This window comes from Electrona antarctica, assembly GCF_951216825.1.
Source record: "Electrona antarctica genome assembly, chromosome: 3".
In the NCBI taxonomy this organism is placed as follows: domain Eukaryota; kingdom Metazoa; phylum Chordata; class Actinopteri; order Myctophiformes; family Myctophidae; genus Electrona; species Electrona antarctica.
Genome location: NC_136808.1, coordinates 56,968,236 through 56,982,696, shown reverse-complemented (window position 1 = coordinate 56,982,696; position 14,461 = coordinate 56,968,236). Strand labels below are relative to the sequence as shown.

The 14,461-nt window shown below is 43.0% G+C and overlaps 1 protein-coding gene across 1 annotated transcript; it reads left to right on the top strand.

Annotated features, from left to right (window-relative positions):
- Positions 1-287: 287 nt before the first annotated feature.
- Positions 288-11,912, top strand: onecut1 (one cut homeobox 1; the record flags this gene model as incomplete). The annotated part of the gene is made up of 2 exons (XM_079497909.1): positions 288-1,500; positions 11,626-11,912. 2 exons carry the CDS (start codon positions 288-290, stop codon positions 11,910-11,912), a joined length of 1,500 nt encoding a protein of 499 aa, XP_079354035.1.
- Positions 11,913-14,461: the final 2,549 nt, after the last annotated feature.

The following is a 14,461-nucleotide window of genomic DNA, read 5'->3' as shown; positions in this document are numbered from 1 at the left end:
CGGGGGGGAAAGGAGTTCCCTTTTGCAAATAAAAAAACAAAAATAGCATTCGATGTGAAAAGGGGATCAAGATTTTACGCATAAGGACTGACTGGGGGATACAGGCAATTAACACCGGAGACTATACCGCATCCTTCAGGAAAAAAAACAACAACAAAAGGGAATTGAACTTTTTTACTTGACGCTGAGGAGGACTTCATGGACACCAGCTCGCCGCGGTGCTACCACAGGTCAGATTATCAGGTAGATGGTCGGACCGCAGCGCTGCAGCCCCGCCGACCAGGACCATGAACGCCCAGCTGTCGATGGAGAATCTTGGCGAGCACTTGCACGGAATAGTGAGCCATGAGTCCGTCGGCGGCGCCCTGCACGGTCACGGAGGACTCGGAGGAGAGCTGCTGGGTAGCGCCCACACACACAGTCCGCATTCATCCCGCCCTCCCGGCCCCCCGCCGCCGCCGCGGGGTCCCACTCTGAGCCACCGCGCCGCCATGGGCATGGCGACCCTCCTGGACGGCGGAGACTATCACCCCGGCGTCCCCGGTCACCACGGACACCTGCACCCGGCCATCAGCATGTGCGAGGCCCCCCCCATGAGCATGAGCGCCAGCAGCACCTACACCACCCTCACGCCGCTGCAGCCCCTGCCACCCATCTCCACCGTGTCCGACAAGTTCCCCCACCACCACCATCACCACCACCATCACCACCATCCCCACCACCCCCACCCGCACCAGCGGATCCCCGGCAACGTCAGCGGCAGCTTCACGCTGATGCGGGAGGACGGCCGGGGACTGGCGCCCATGAACACGCTGTATCCCACGCCGTACCACCACAAGGACCCGTGCATGGGCCAGAGCCTCTCGCCGCTGTCCGGCTCCGGCCTGGCCGGCATACACACCTCGCAGGCCGGCATCCCGCCCTACGCGCACCCGGGCGCCGCCATGCCCGGCGAGAAGATGCTCACGCCCAGCGGCTTCGAGGCGCACCACCCGGCCATGCTCGGCAGACACACCACGGAGCAGCACATGAGCTCCTCGGCGGGCATGGTGCAGCTCAATGGCCTCCACCACCACCATCACCACCCGCACGCCGCCGCCGCGCACCTGGGCGCCATGCAGGGGGGCCACGGGGGGCAGCAGGGGCTCGGGAACGGCGGCCGGGAACAGGCGTCCGGACCCGGGCAACAAGGAGGGGGCGTCGGCGTGGGCGGAGGTGGTGGTGGTCTTTCTTCTGGGGGACAGATGGAGGAGGTGAACACCAAAGAGGTGGCGCAGAGGATCACCACGGAGCTGAAGCGCTACAGCATCCCGCAGGCCATCTTCGCTCAGCGGGTCCTGTGTCGCTCGCAGGGCACGCTCTCCGACCTGCTGCGGAACCCCAAGCCCTGGTCCAAGCTCAAGTCCGGCCGGGAGACGTTCCGACGCATGTGGAAGTGGCTGCAGGAGCCTGAGTTCCAGCGCATGAGTGCGCTCAGGCTCGCAGGTGAGCGAAGCCTCGGTAATGCACCGTTTTATAAATTATTTCCATCTTTTTTTTATGTCTTCTTCAGTGCCCTGTTGTTGTTGTTGTTAACTTGTTGTTGTGTTTGCTCTTTTGTCCCTGGTTCATTTGTGATTATGATGCTGCTGAGTGAATATTTATATTAATAGCTTTTATCGGCCGCGGTTCTGGGCACCCACTCTGAGAACTGGCTGATACAATTTATTAATATAAATAGGAATACCGATGGGCCTGTATAGTCTTTAATGTCTGCCTCTCTCTGTCTGTCATCGACACTGACTTAGGGCTTTTGTGAAACAACTTGTGCTCATCATGTCATTTTACCTCAAAATATCGACCGCGCGGGACTGTGTGCGTAAGTTGATCCCTCGGCCAGCAGGGATCGTTAGGAATGGGTGTTTATTTTGGTGTCGATGGATCTGATCAGCTTTTTAATGTCGCGCCCTTGTTGTAAACAGAGAGAGGGGGGGAGAAACAACAGTGTGTGTGTGTGTGTGTGTGTGTGTGTGTGTGTGTGTGTGTGTGTGTGTGTGTGTGTGTGTGTGTGTGTGTGTGTGTGTGTGTGTGTGTGTGTGTGTGTGCACGTGCGTGTACTTGTGTGTGTACTTGTGTGTGTACTTGTGTGAAAAAGTCATTTCAAATGTCAAGTAGGCTGGTCATGTAATCACTCATCATTTGCTGAGAGCTCAGGCCTGTCTGCATGTGCCATACAGCCTATTTTGGATAAATCATTGGCATTTGCGCCGAGATCAATTCGATTTGCCGTATAATAATAATAATAATAATACATCGATAGGCCTATACGACTAGAATGTAATGTAATAATAGATTAGAATTACTGTAGCAAGGGGGGGGGGGGGGTCCAATGGAATAGCATTGAAATAAAAAACATAATTGTGATGCCGTCCGTATCCTTGTGCTAAACGTGGGAATAGAAGTCGACGGGCCCTGGCCAGCGTCCGTCTAATTAACTGATCTAGGCCACTATTAATTTGTCCCTGAGGTGCACGCGAGTCAATCAGAGCGCCAACAAGGGCCAATCCGTTCGACCACATACTCACCCACCGCGGGGTTCAAAGATTAGTAACCTGTTTTCCTTATTTTTTTTGTCCTTCTCCAATCAATGTCTTAACTCGTGAAAAAGTGAGGCCGCGTGGAAAGTGTGTGTAATCTCGATTGATTATTTTTCTGCATGTTTTCCCCCATCTGCTGTGCCGCGCGTGTGTGTGTGTGTGTGTGTGTGTGTGTGTGTGTGTGTGTGTGTGTGTGTGTGTGTGTGTGTGTGTGTGTGTGTGTGTGAGAGAGAGAGAGAGAGAGAGAGAGAGAGAGAGAGAGAGAGAGAGAGATAAAGACAAATCCGTTTTAGACTAATACAGATTATGCGACTGAGACGAGTTTGACAAAAATATTAGCATTATATGCATGTTATTATCGCCACAGTGTCGTCGCATTGCCGTTAGATTGCGTTTTGATCAATCAATGTGAAATGCTATTTTTGAATTATGTTTTCATTGTCACTCTTAAAAATAGGCCCCAAACGTTGCCCAAGACCGACGGAAATTGTATTGCATGTATCCACCCTGTATTATCATATTGTATTTCTTTTGTCATTATTTGGTCAGAAATAGGCCAAAGAGGGACGAAATATTAAAAATAGAAATATTCAAACACTGACATTTGTTGGAATTTGTCATGAATAATTTAGACATAAGGGGGAGGGTGGAATTTACAGTTAAAATCTAAATTAATATAAAAAACGGAGTGAGCGCCATTTTATCGACCCGTTGCCTCCTTGGTGAACTAGATATGTGATCGCCTGCTGAAGTAGAAGTGATATACCTATTGATTTTAGGCCTCTGAAATTAATCTTAGGCCATCTCAACTTTTCCCACGTATTCAATTACCTAGCTTATGGGAATATGAAAGAAAATTGCATTTTTCACATGGTAATAGAATAGGAATATAAATAGGATAGTATTTTTAAATAGAATAGCTTAGTCAATGCAGGTGATTCAAGCCAGGAATAAAACACATGTATATTTCGATTCACCAACAATACAATTGCAGAAATAATGTTAAATTATACTTAATTTCAAGTAAACAAAAACACATGGCTTATTTCATGGCCTATATGAAAATATGAAATCTGCATGGTAAAAAATAAAATCCAATATAGGCTACTTGATTATGGTGCAATATTTGCATTATTTCAATAAAAACATACACGCGCGTGCACACACGCACACGCGCACACACACACACACACACACACACACACACACACACACACACACACACACACACACACACACACACACACACACACACACACACTGACATGCATGTGTTCTTCTTTGCTCTGCAGACTGAGATTATGAAACCGAGAGAGAAGCGTGCATGCTTGCATGGTTATCTGTGTGTTTGTAATGATTAGCAGGGAGCAGCAGAGAGAGCTCTGTCCCCTGTGTGTGTGTGTGTGTGTGTGTGTGTGTGTGTGTGTGTGTGTGTGTGTGTGTGTGTGTGTGTGTGTGTGTGTGTGTGTGTGTGTGTGTGTGTGTGATTAGGCTGATAAGAAGGCCGTTGTTGTTTCACCTGATCCTGGGAAACACTGTGGGTTGGCAGTGCATGCTGGACAGTACAATATAAATGCATCTACCAGAGTACTAGTCTATACTATAGTACATTTACCAGAGTACTATATAGACTAGTATATACTTGTCTATAGTACATTTATAGTCTATAGAGTACTAGTCTATAGTACATTTATAGTCTATAGAGTACTCGTCTATAGTACATTTACCAGAGTACTAGTCTATAGTACATTACCAGAGTACTAGTCTATAGTACATTTATCGAAATTTCAAATATTTGAAATAGAAATATATAGCATATAACTTAATTCACTTCTAGAAGGGACTCCCGGGAAACAAACTTACAATACAATCAACCATTTAAGCTCTATATATATATTCAATAGAGAAAATAGCAGATCTACAATCTCACACTGTTGCATGCACTGATATTAAAGAGAAAATGTATAATTTTTTAAAATATAATTATAATAGATTAGGCTATTTTCTTATGTCGTGTCGGGTGGAAACCTCATATGTCCAAAACTGTTGAATTCAAACAAAAACAAAAAATAGCAAAAAATGTGCAGATCTATACGCTCCAAACGTGTTTCGAGCTTGTGGATCTGCTACTTTTGATACTTTTGTGTGACACAGCGTGTATATATATGATCAAGTCGTTAATTTACGAAGAAACACGCAAAGTTAGAATATGGAGATACGAGGTTTCTGCCCGACATCCGAAGGATATAGGCTACTATGTCCACCACTGGCTACCTGTACCTGTATATGTGCAGCCTGGCAGGCAGACAGTGCAGTGTTGCCATGTCTGTTTATTAGAAGCAACTTTAGGCTTGTTTTTCTGTAAAGTTGCTTGTACAATATTTGTTGTTTAAACCAGGGTTTCATTTCACGACCCCCAAATTAGATAGATAGAACAGATCAGTGCATCATTTATATCATTATATATATATAATATATTTGTCTGCGGGCCCCCCATCTGAAAACATAATATATTTGTCTGCGGGCCCCCCATCTGAAAACATAATATATTTGTCTGCGGGCCCCCCATCTGAAAACATAATATATTTGTCTGCGGGCCCCCCATCTGAAAACAATTTATGCCAGCTATAGGGACCCCCAATGTCCCCATATTTAAAAAAAAATCAAAATGTCTTCCAAGGTTATTCTTTTTTAAATAGAAGATCTACAAGCTCACAACGCATCGCGGAGCGACACATTGCGAGCTTGTAGATCTGCTTTTTTCAAATAGCCTCTGTATGCACATGTTTAACGGTATAAAGGGCGAAGGGCTGGCTTGTTGTTTTCATTGCTTGTTTCTCTCACGAAACCTGGCACCGCTGGCAGTGCAGTGCAGTGGCTCTGTCTCCTGTCTGCGGTGGCCTTCAGACTGATTTATAACGAGCAGCCGACACATGAGTAGAGGAGCCCCTTCTCTCTGTTAATGTTTACCAGCACTGGAGACACACACACACACACACACACACACACGCGCGCGCGCACGCCAACGCACGCACACACGCACGCACGCACGCCAACGCACTCATTTATGGTCATGAGGATATGCCACTGATTGCATTGTATAGCTTGTGTGTATAGCCAGGCTATGTATAATAATAATAATAATACATTGTGTGTGTGTGTGTGTGTGTGTGTGTGTGTGTGTGTGTGTGTGTGTGTGTGTGTGTGTGTGTGTGTGTGTGTGTGTGCGTGCGTGCGTGCGTGCGTGCGTGCGTGTTTTATCACTGTATTCATGAGTTTCAAATATAGTCATATACATGCCATGTTGGGGACCAACACAGGTGTTTCAATTTGTCTGACCGGCATATATAACTAATGTTGTATATATACGCCAGTCAGACAAATTGAAACACCTGTGTTGGTCCATGCACAACATGGCAGGTGTACACACTAAACCAAAAGCGTTTAGGTTCTAAACACTTATCTAGGTTCTAACACTTTTTAAACGTGTCACAGTGTTTAGATTATAAACAGAAGTAACACCAGTAACACTTTTTAAACACATAAACGTGTTTAGCTTTTACAATCAAAGTCAGTCATATAGGTGTTTAGAATCTGAACACTAGGTGTTCTCGTGAGGTGTTTGAGTGAACTCGTGTTCTACTGTATTTTATGAAAATTAATAAACATTTGAAATTGTATTATTACACACTGGTGTTTAGGTTTTAAACGCGTCACATGTTCCAGGGATTTACAGTGATAGGACTACACGTGAAACTCATGAATATGTGTATATACAGTATGTGTACACATGACATTTGTGCCCTGCATTTACCCCAAATCAATCCTATGCATTTCCAATATAATCACTATAGGCGCAGTGAGCAGCCAGGAGCAGTTAGAGGTTAAGAGTCTTGCTCAGGGACACACATCGACACATTGCTGGCCTGGCCTGGAATCTAACCTGCGACACCCGGCAGGGCCTCTGGCTGCCCAGGCGGGCTCACTGACCACTCAGCTATGGCCACCCACCCCATGTATGTATGTATGGATGCGTGTGGATGCGTGTGTGTGTGTGTGTGTGTGTGTGTGTGTGTGTGTGTGTGTGTGTGTGTGTGTGTGTGTGTGTGTGTGTGTGTGTGTGTGTGTGTGTGCGTGCGTGCGTGCGTGCGTGCGTGCGTGCGTTGCTTGCGTGCGTGCGTGCGTGCGTGCGTGCGTGCGTGTACTGTGTGTACTGTGTGTGTGTGTGGGGGGGGGGGGGGGGGTAATACAATGTTATAATTGTTTGAGGGGCGATAGCCCTTCCTATTTCCAGCTTTTGGTGTGTGTAACCCAAATTAAACACAAAACACAAAAATGAAATGCCATTGACAATGAATGGACAATTTGGAGTGTTTGTGTAAACACAAACATTGCGTAACACAAACATGATAAAGTGAGGGCGCAAATTGTGATTGGCCGGAATGAGATGATGTATGATGATAAGAGCGCCCTCACTTCGGGTGTGATATATCTTTTTTAATTAATTTGTGTTAGTATAGCCTAGTATTTGCTTTTTTAACACAACCATATTTTCATAGCAATTTAGAAATGATGCCGTTTGAGGTTTTTATTTTGTTATTTTATTTAACCACCAGTTAAAAGATATTGAAGTGCATTGTAGTGTTAATTTATGGATCTGTCTTCTGTGGCTGTATTATTATTATTGCCTGAGGATTTAACAGCAAACTCTGGCCTGCATGAGAGGAGGAATGATGGGCCAGGCTAACAGGTCAAGTGTGTGTGTGCGTGTGTGTTTGTGTGTGTGCTTGTGTGCGTGTATCAATCTGGTTTCTAACAGTCCACTGCTGCCCCCAGCTGGTCACTCTTTGAATTGCCTTACTGAGAAACTGTCTTACTCTAGATTGTGTAGAATACTGTAGCCGGGGGGGAAACAGCTGCGGTTTGCTATTAAAATCAAATGGATTCCTTTTTTAGTAGTCGTCCTTTCAGTAAATGAACGAGCCAAATCCTTCAGCTTATCGTTAAACTGCGTGTGTTGGTTTCAGCACTACGGACAGTGGTCTTTTCATGTACAATTTAGGTATTTGGCAGACGCTCCTAATCCAGAGTGATTTAAGCAAGAAAAAAAAACATGGTAATACATCATATACATAAAAATAGTCATCATGAATCATACGTATCAGCTAAGAACCTAACAGTGGAATATCTATATAATGAAACTATGCGTATACACTATAGAGTGCTGTGTCTACATGAAATGCTATGTAAGTTAGGCTACATAAGTTGAGCCTTTGCATATGCCTGTAAGGTCGTCGAGGTTAGGGCAAGTGCCCAAGTTGTACCACTTGAACCCTGTGGTTTCCGAGGCTAATTGAACCCCAACGCCGCCTATTCAGCAAAGACATTTGGTGAAGGAAACAAAAGCAGACCAAGTACAGAGCCAACCGTTTCACTAAGTAGGCTATAGAGAGCAGTTCATTTAATAATGAAGCCTGTGTGTACCAAATATCCCTGTCATGTTTCCATAAGCACTTAAACTGAGATGAACCGTGATATAGGCCTCCAACATTAAGATGTTATCCAGGGCATGGTCTATACCTCCATTCTTAAGATGTTGTCAGATTCAGGACACTGAATTGTAAACCCCGTATCTGCAATACAACACACTCAACTCCCTGACAGTTTGTTTCATTTGACAGATTTATGTTTTCGTAGTTTTTTCTCTTATTGGTGCAGCGTTTTGGACAGTTGGACTTCCTTTCATAAATACACGTTTTGATTGATTGATTGATTGATTGATTGATTGATTGATTGATTGATTGATTGATTGATTGATTGATTGATTGATTTATTGATGGATTTCATGTTGTGCATAGACTAGCCTGTTGGGCTTGGCAGAATGCACCTGCACAGTTTGGTAGACTGATGTTTAGACTATGTTGCTCATTTAACAGTGGTCTTCAAAGAGCTAGGCTAGAGCAGTAAAGGCCTGTTGTGCTAACAGTAAAGTCATCTATGTTCATTTATATTTGAGAATATAGTTTGGTTCCATTTGTATATTCGCAGATACAAATGGGTAGTGGTGGATAGCAATACCACCATGTAAATACTCTGTTACAAGCAGTGATATTTAAGTACAAGTATCAATACTGCAATATAGAAATACTCTGTTACAAGTAAAACAAATGTACTTGAGTAAAAGTACAAAGGTATTGGCATCAAAATGTACTTAAAGTAACAAAAGTAAAAGCAGTCATTGTGCATAATGTCCCCCTTTATTTCACAAGTTTTCAAATGTATAAAAAAATATTTTGAAAATAGCAGATCTACAAGCTCACAATGAAAATAGCAGATCTACAAGCTCACAATGAAAATAGCAGATCTACAAGCTCACAATGAAAATAGCAGATCTACAAGCTCACAATGCGTCACATGGCCACACATTGTGAGCTTGTAGATCGGCCGTTTCCAAATGGCCAAAATGTATAGGGTTGAAGTGGTTACTGTATGTTTTGTCATAATAATACAAATCTATAAAGTAACTATAGTAACTATACTAACTAATGTTTTCAAATAATTGTAGTGGAGTAAAAGTACAATATTTGACACTGAGATGTAGTGGAGTAGAGGTAAAAGTACTGAAAATTTGAACGAATCCGGGAAGTCAAAATAACATAAAATTGTACTTAAGGACAGTACAGTCAGAGCCTGGATACAGTATGCGTGCATGTGTGCATGTGTGTGTGTGTGTGTGTGTGTGTGTGTGTGTGCGTGCGTGCGTGCGTGTGTGCGTGCGCGTGCGTGCGTGCGTGCGTGCGTGCGTGCGTGCGGGCGTGCGGGTGTGCGCGTGGGCGTGCATGCTTGCAAGTCTAGCCAGTGGTCTTGTTGTTTTTGCCAGGGACAAAGAAGATAACATTTCAAAACATCTAAAGTTCAAGGGCCCTAGTAGGACACAGAGGACATCAGGTTTATTATAGGTGCACATCAACACTGTGTATCCCAAAAGAAATATGTTTTTTCTCAGATACTGTGTCTGTGTGCATACAATGATCTTGAATTTTAATAACACAAACCTTGTATGGGGGGTTCCTGGCACAAAATACTTGAAAGTCTGCAGCCAAATACATTTTAATTTAACATGAAGAATGATTGATAAACACTGAGATAGAACGTATGTAGCCAAACCAAAAGTGGGAGCCACCACTGGCCCCAATGGATGGCAGCTGGAAAGGAGAGGGAAAGTAAGACATTACACCTGTGCCAACTGAGCCGTGCAACTACAGTCGGACAGACATAGGCACAGTTAGACGGACACAGGAACACACATAGCCATTTAAAGGAGCAGTGTGTGCACCGCTCAAAAATGTTAATTTGGAGGATCTATAGCTCACAGCGCATTGCGACATAACCCGATGTGAGCTTGTAGATTGCTTATTTGTGCTCTTGTGGCTATCAAAATGCAACTCACCAGGATAACCAAGATATTTGCATTGTAAATGAATTCAGTCAATTGCTCAGTAATACATTTTCTATCACAGTTTCTTTGTTTGCCATTAGGCAATGCTTGTATTGCAATTATGGCTGTATATCAGTTTTTACATTATTTTAACCAGTCTCTATAATTATGGAGTATGTTATAATACAACATACAGTATACAGTATAGAACATCCTCACCTGAGCTCTGTATAAACAAATACAAGGATACTTATATGATTCATGTACATATAAGTTCAGTTCATATTTAACAAGTAGAAAGGCTTCCAGTGCATTATGATTATGGCTGGTGGTTTTGAATGCTATACAATTATGATTATTGTTGGCTTTGGATGCTATTAATTTATGATTATGGCTGGTGGTTTTGAATGCTATACAATTATGATTATTGTTGGCTTTGGATGCTATTAATTTATGATTATGGCTGGTTTTGAATGATATACTTTTATGGTTATGGATGGTTTTGAATACTATTAATTTACAATGTACATTTATAGGTCGATATTGTACCAAGTACATTACATATATGTACAACTAGCAAAGTGCTCTACTGGTGATGTCATGATTCTTCATACCCAGACAACCGCTTATGTAGAAGCAGTTGTGTTGAACTTTCCTCATTTTAAATAATTTGATTATTTTTTAAGAAAGATGGATGGACTAGTTTGTAATATGAAGTTGTCTCTTATCTGTTGCCCTACTTTAAAAAAAATACTTCACCCTTAAAATGACGTTTGCTATCATTTACTCACCCTATGATGGCTTAATACAATGATAATTGCTTTGTGTCACATATCTTTACAGTGAATGAAGAATCCAAAAACCAAGAGAATTGAAAAAGGAGAGAATTGGAAAGTCAAAATTTAAGAAAAAAAATCCATTTATAAACTCACAGTGTTATCTCAAGTGTCTTGTATCCAGTCCGTGTATTTAGTATTTCCAACACATGACTTTTTCGCAGAAACGTGTTAAATTGGGTTAAATTGTCAGGAGCTCAAGGCTCAAGGCACATACATGTGACTTGAGCTCCTGTTGAACCCAACAGGCCTGTTCAGCAGGCACATACATGTGACTTGAGCTCCTGTTGAACCCAACAGGCCTGTTCAGGCACATACATGTGACTTGAGCTCCTGTTGAACCCAACAGGCCTGTTCATTTTCAGCTTAAAAGCGATGTTTTGATAGTACCAACTTTACCAAGCATACTGTATGTCTGGATAAAGGACACTTGGGATCACACTGTGAGCATTGTTTTGGAGTTCATAAAATGAGTTTTGATTTTTAAAATGCTGTTGATCTACAAACAGATCCCTATTTTTTCCAATTCTCTCATTTTTCAACTGTATTCTCTCCATGTTTGGATTCTTCATTCACAGTAAAGGGATGTGTTACAAACACAAATTCTTCAAGTATTCAAGCCATCACAGGGTAAGTAAATGAGCCATCTTGGGAGTGAAATATTCTTTTAAAGCACTTGAAAATGCTACAGCGTGAGCTCCGCTTTTATTTGCAAGTCTGGCTAACTCTCTCGGTCTCTCTCCATGTCTCTCTCTGTTCCATCCCTCCTGTCCAGCGTGCAAGCGTAAGGAACAGGACCATGGAGGGAGGGGCGAACGTGGCGGCCTGTCCAAGAAGCCTCGCCTGGTGTTCACAGACGTGCAGCGGCGGACGCTTCACGCAATCTTCAAGGAGAACAAGCGTCCGTCCAAAGAGCTGCAGATCACCATCGCCCAGCAGCTCGGCCTGGAGCTCACCACGGTCAGCAACTTCTTCATGAACGCGCGGCGCCGGAGCCTGGACAAGTGGCTGGACGACGGGTCCGGCCACCCAGCCAACCCCAACGCCTGTACCAAAGCCTGAAGACAGACTGTCTGTCTGAACGCCTGTACCAAAGCCTGAAGACAGACTGTCTGTCTGACTGACTCAACCTCGGTGGAAAAGCTTTAAAACGTAGAGATACAAAGAGAAACTTAAAAGAGACCTTGAAGCAACGTTTTGCCCTTAAAACCTGTACTTATACTGATATTTATAGTATCCAAAGATGAAGAAAAAACAAAACAAAACCAAAGACTTCTTTGACCTGCTTTAAAATGTTTGTTCGGCGACACATTTATGTCTAACATGCAGCAAAAAACATTTAGATGTCCCTTCCCTATCACTGGTCTCACAGCTTTAACTTCGAACATCCTCCCCCCAATATCAACCTATCATTCGCCGTCCTTATCTTTAATCTGATTGGTTGGTTGGATGACGAGTCTCTGAATGGAGGTTTAATCAGCCTATCATTGGTGTGTTCTGCAGCTGCCCACACCCTTTGACAACAGCCCAGAAGGAGGAGCTCCAGTGGGATGGCCAATCAGCTTCAAAGAGAAATCCCACGAGAGCGACTGGAATGTTGTGCAGCCTTTTTTTGGATTGGTGGACTTGTCTTGTGTTACCTGTCTATCTGTGTGTCTGTGTGTGTGAGAACGGTCTGTCTATCTGTCTTCTGTCTGTCTGACTGTCTGTCTATCAAGTGCTGCAGACAGGCAAGACTGCAGCTCATAGTAGACTGCTAACCCAAACCCAACCCTGACCCTAAAACCAGACCAGAACCCTTACCTCAACCCACATTGTAGTGCTTTCTTTCAAACCCGCTGAAACGACACATATATTATAATGCCAAAGCCTTCTATGTTCCAAAGCCTCTCCTGCAACTCAGATCTCAAACTACCGGTATGTAACATAGTATCATATGAAGTGTTTTAGCCAAAGATGAAGTATAATTTCTATTTCATTATCCTGAAGAGTATTTTGTACCTAATTTAGTCCCACCCTCGAAAAAGAGACTGTTAGTTAGACACAAAGAACAAGAGAATGAATTATAACTTGGCTCATAAAAACTTTTAACGTCCTAATAAAAAAATCATGTCCTCTGCAAATGGCAATATAATATTAAATGGCCCTCAAAATATTAACGACCGTTGCCTTAAATGCTTCAAATGAATGGGATATCCCAGTTAGACCTTTGCCATCAGCACAGAAAATGTTAAATTTTTGATTGATGCATACTTTGATTGGAGAGGTGCTGGCTCGTGAAAAGAAAGGAGAAAAAAAATAAAAGTCATTGGAAGAGTGAAAGAGCAGCCCCATACTTGATGCAAGAGGAGTAATTAATTAAGAACCAACGTTTGGAAAGCATTGTCGTCATCATCACTGGCAGTGAATGTTCTACATTCTCAATCCTTTATATGCACCTCTCATGCTTAGAAGTATCACTTTGTCAGTGTAGTTTCATCATTATGTGTTGAACGGCCAGCAGCAGCTATACCGACCAAAGACAAATCCATTCTGTAGCAGTGTGATGGTTAGTGGGATGGTTAGTGGGATGGTGCAAACACAAGCTATATCAGCTCTGGTGTTCCCTGCATTTATAGACCATTTCTTTTAGGGCTGCAACTAGCAGATTCTTTCCTTTGCGATTTGTTGAATTCGTTGACATTGTCACACAGGAGTGTCATACAATAGCCTATAGTGAAAATAGCAGATCTGCATGCTCGCAACGAATCGCGACGTGTCGTGAGCTTGTAGATTTAGCTGTTTTCCACTATTTTTGAAATGTTTTTTACACTCGTTGTGAGCTTGTGGATCTGCCATTTTCACTATTATTGAATTTCTGTTTATTTATTTTACCTTTTGCCTATAATGACAAAATAAGGATAGATTATGAATCCATTATTTTATAAAACGATCAATTATCGATAATAGTTTTTTATTATAGGTTATATTGATTGGTTCGATCAACGGTTGTCCATCAATGTAGACACTGTGAGACAGACAGAGACCTGACTTACTATTTCAGGACAAACTGCTTCACAGCTATTTGATTATCTCTGCGTCATTGTGCTTCAGATATTGAATGATCAATTCACTTTAACGTGCTTAGGCTGCAATATGAGCTTCACCTGTATACAAGTATCTCCCCACCGCCATCGCCACGATGAAAAAACATCCAAACCCCATCCCCCCAACCCCCAGACCTGATTCCATTCATCTTGGTAAAGCTATGCATTTCAGCGCTATAGAAAGAAAGCACTACACAGGGCTGGCATCAGGGCACAGAGGCAATTAGGTATATTAGCTGGCCCCTGGCCCTCATCTTCCCCTGGGCAGGGTTAGCAGCTCGATGCGCGTCGGAACAACACTGCTAAAGGCAAGACAGCGAGAGGAAGAGAAGAGAGCTGCTTCTTCATGTCCCCAAAAGAAAAACCAAAAAAAGATGATGAAACAAAAACAAACAAAAAATATGTGTTAAGACCTGCTGATGTTTTTTAAAGTGTGAACCAAAGATGCTACCTCACTCAAGTTCCATACGTGATTTATATCACTTTGATGATACCAAAGATAACCAAAGATTTTGTCTCAGTGCA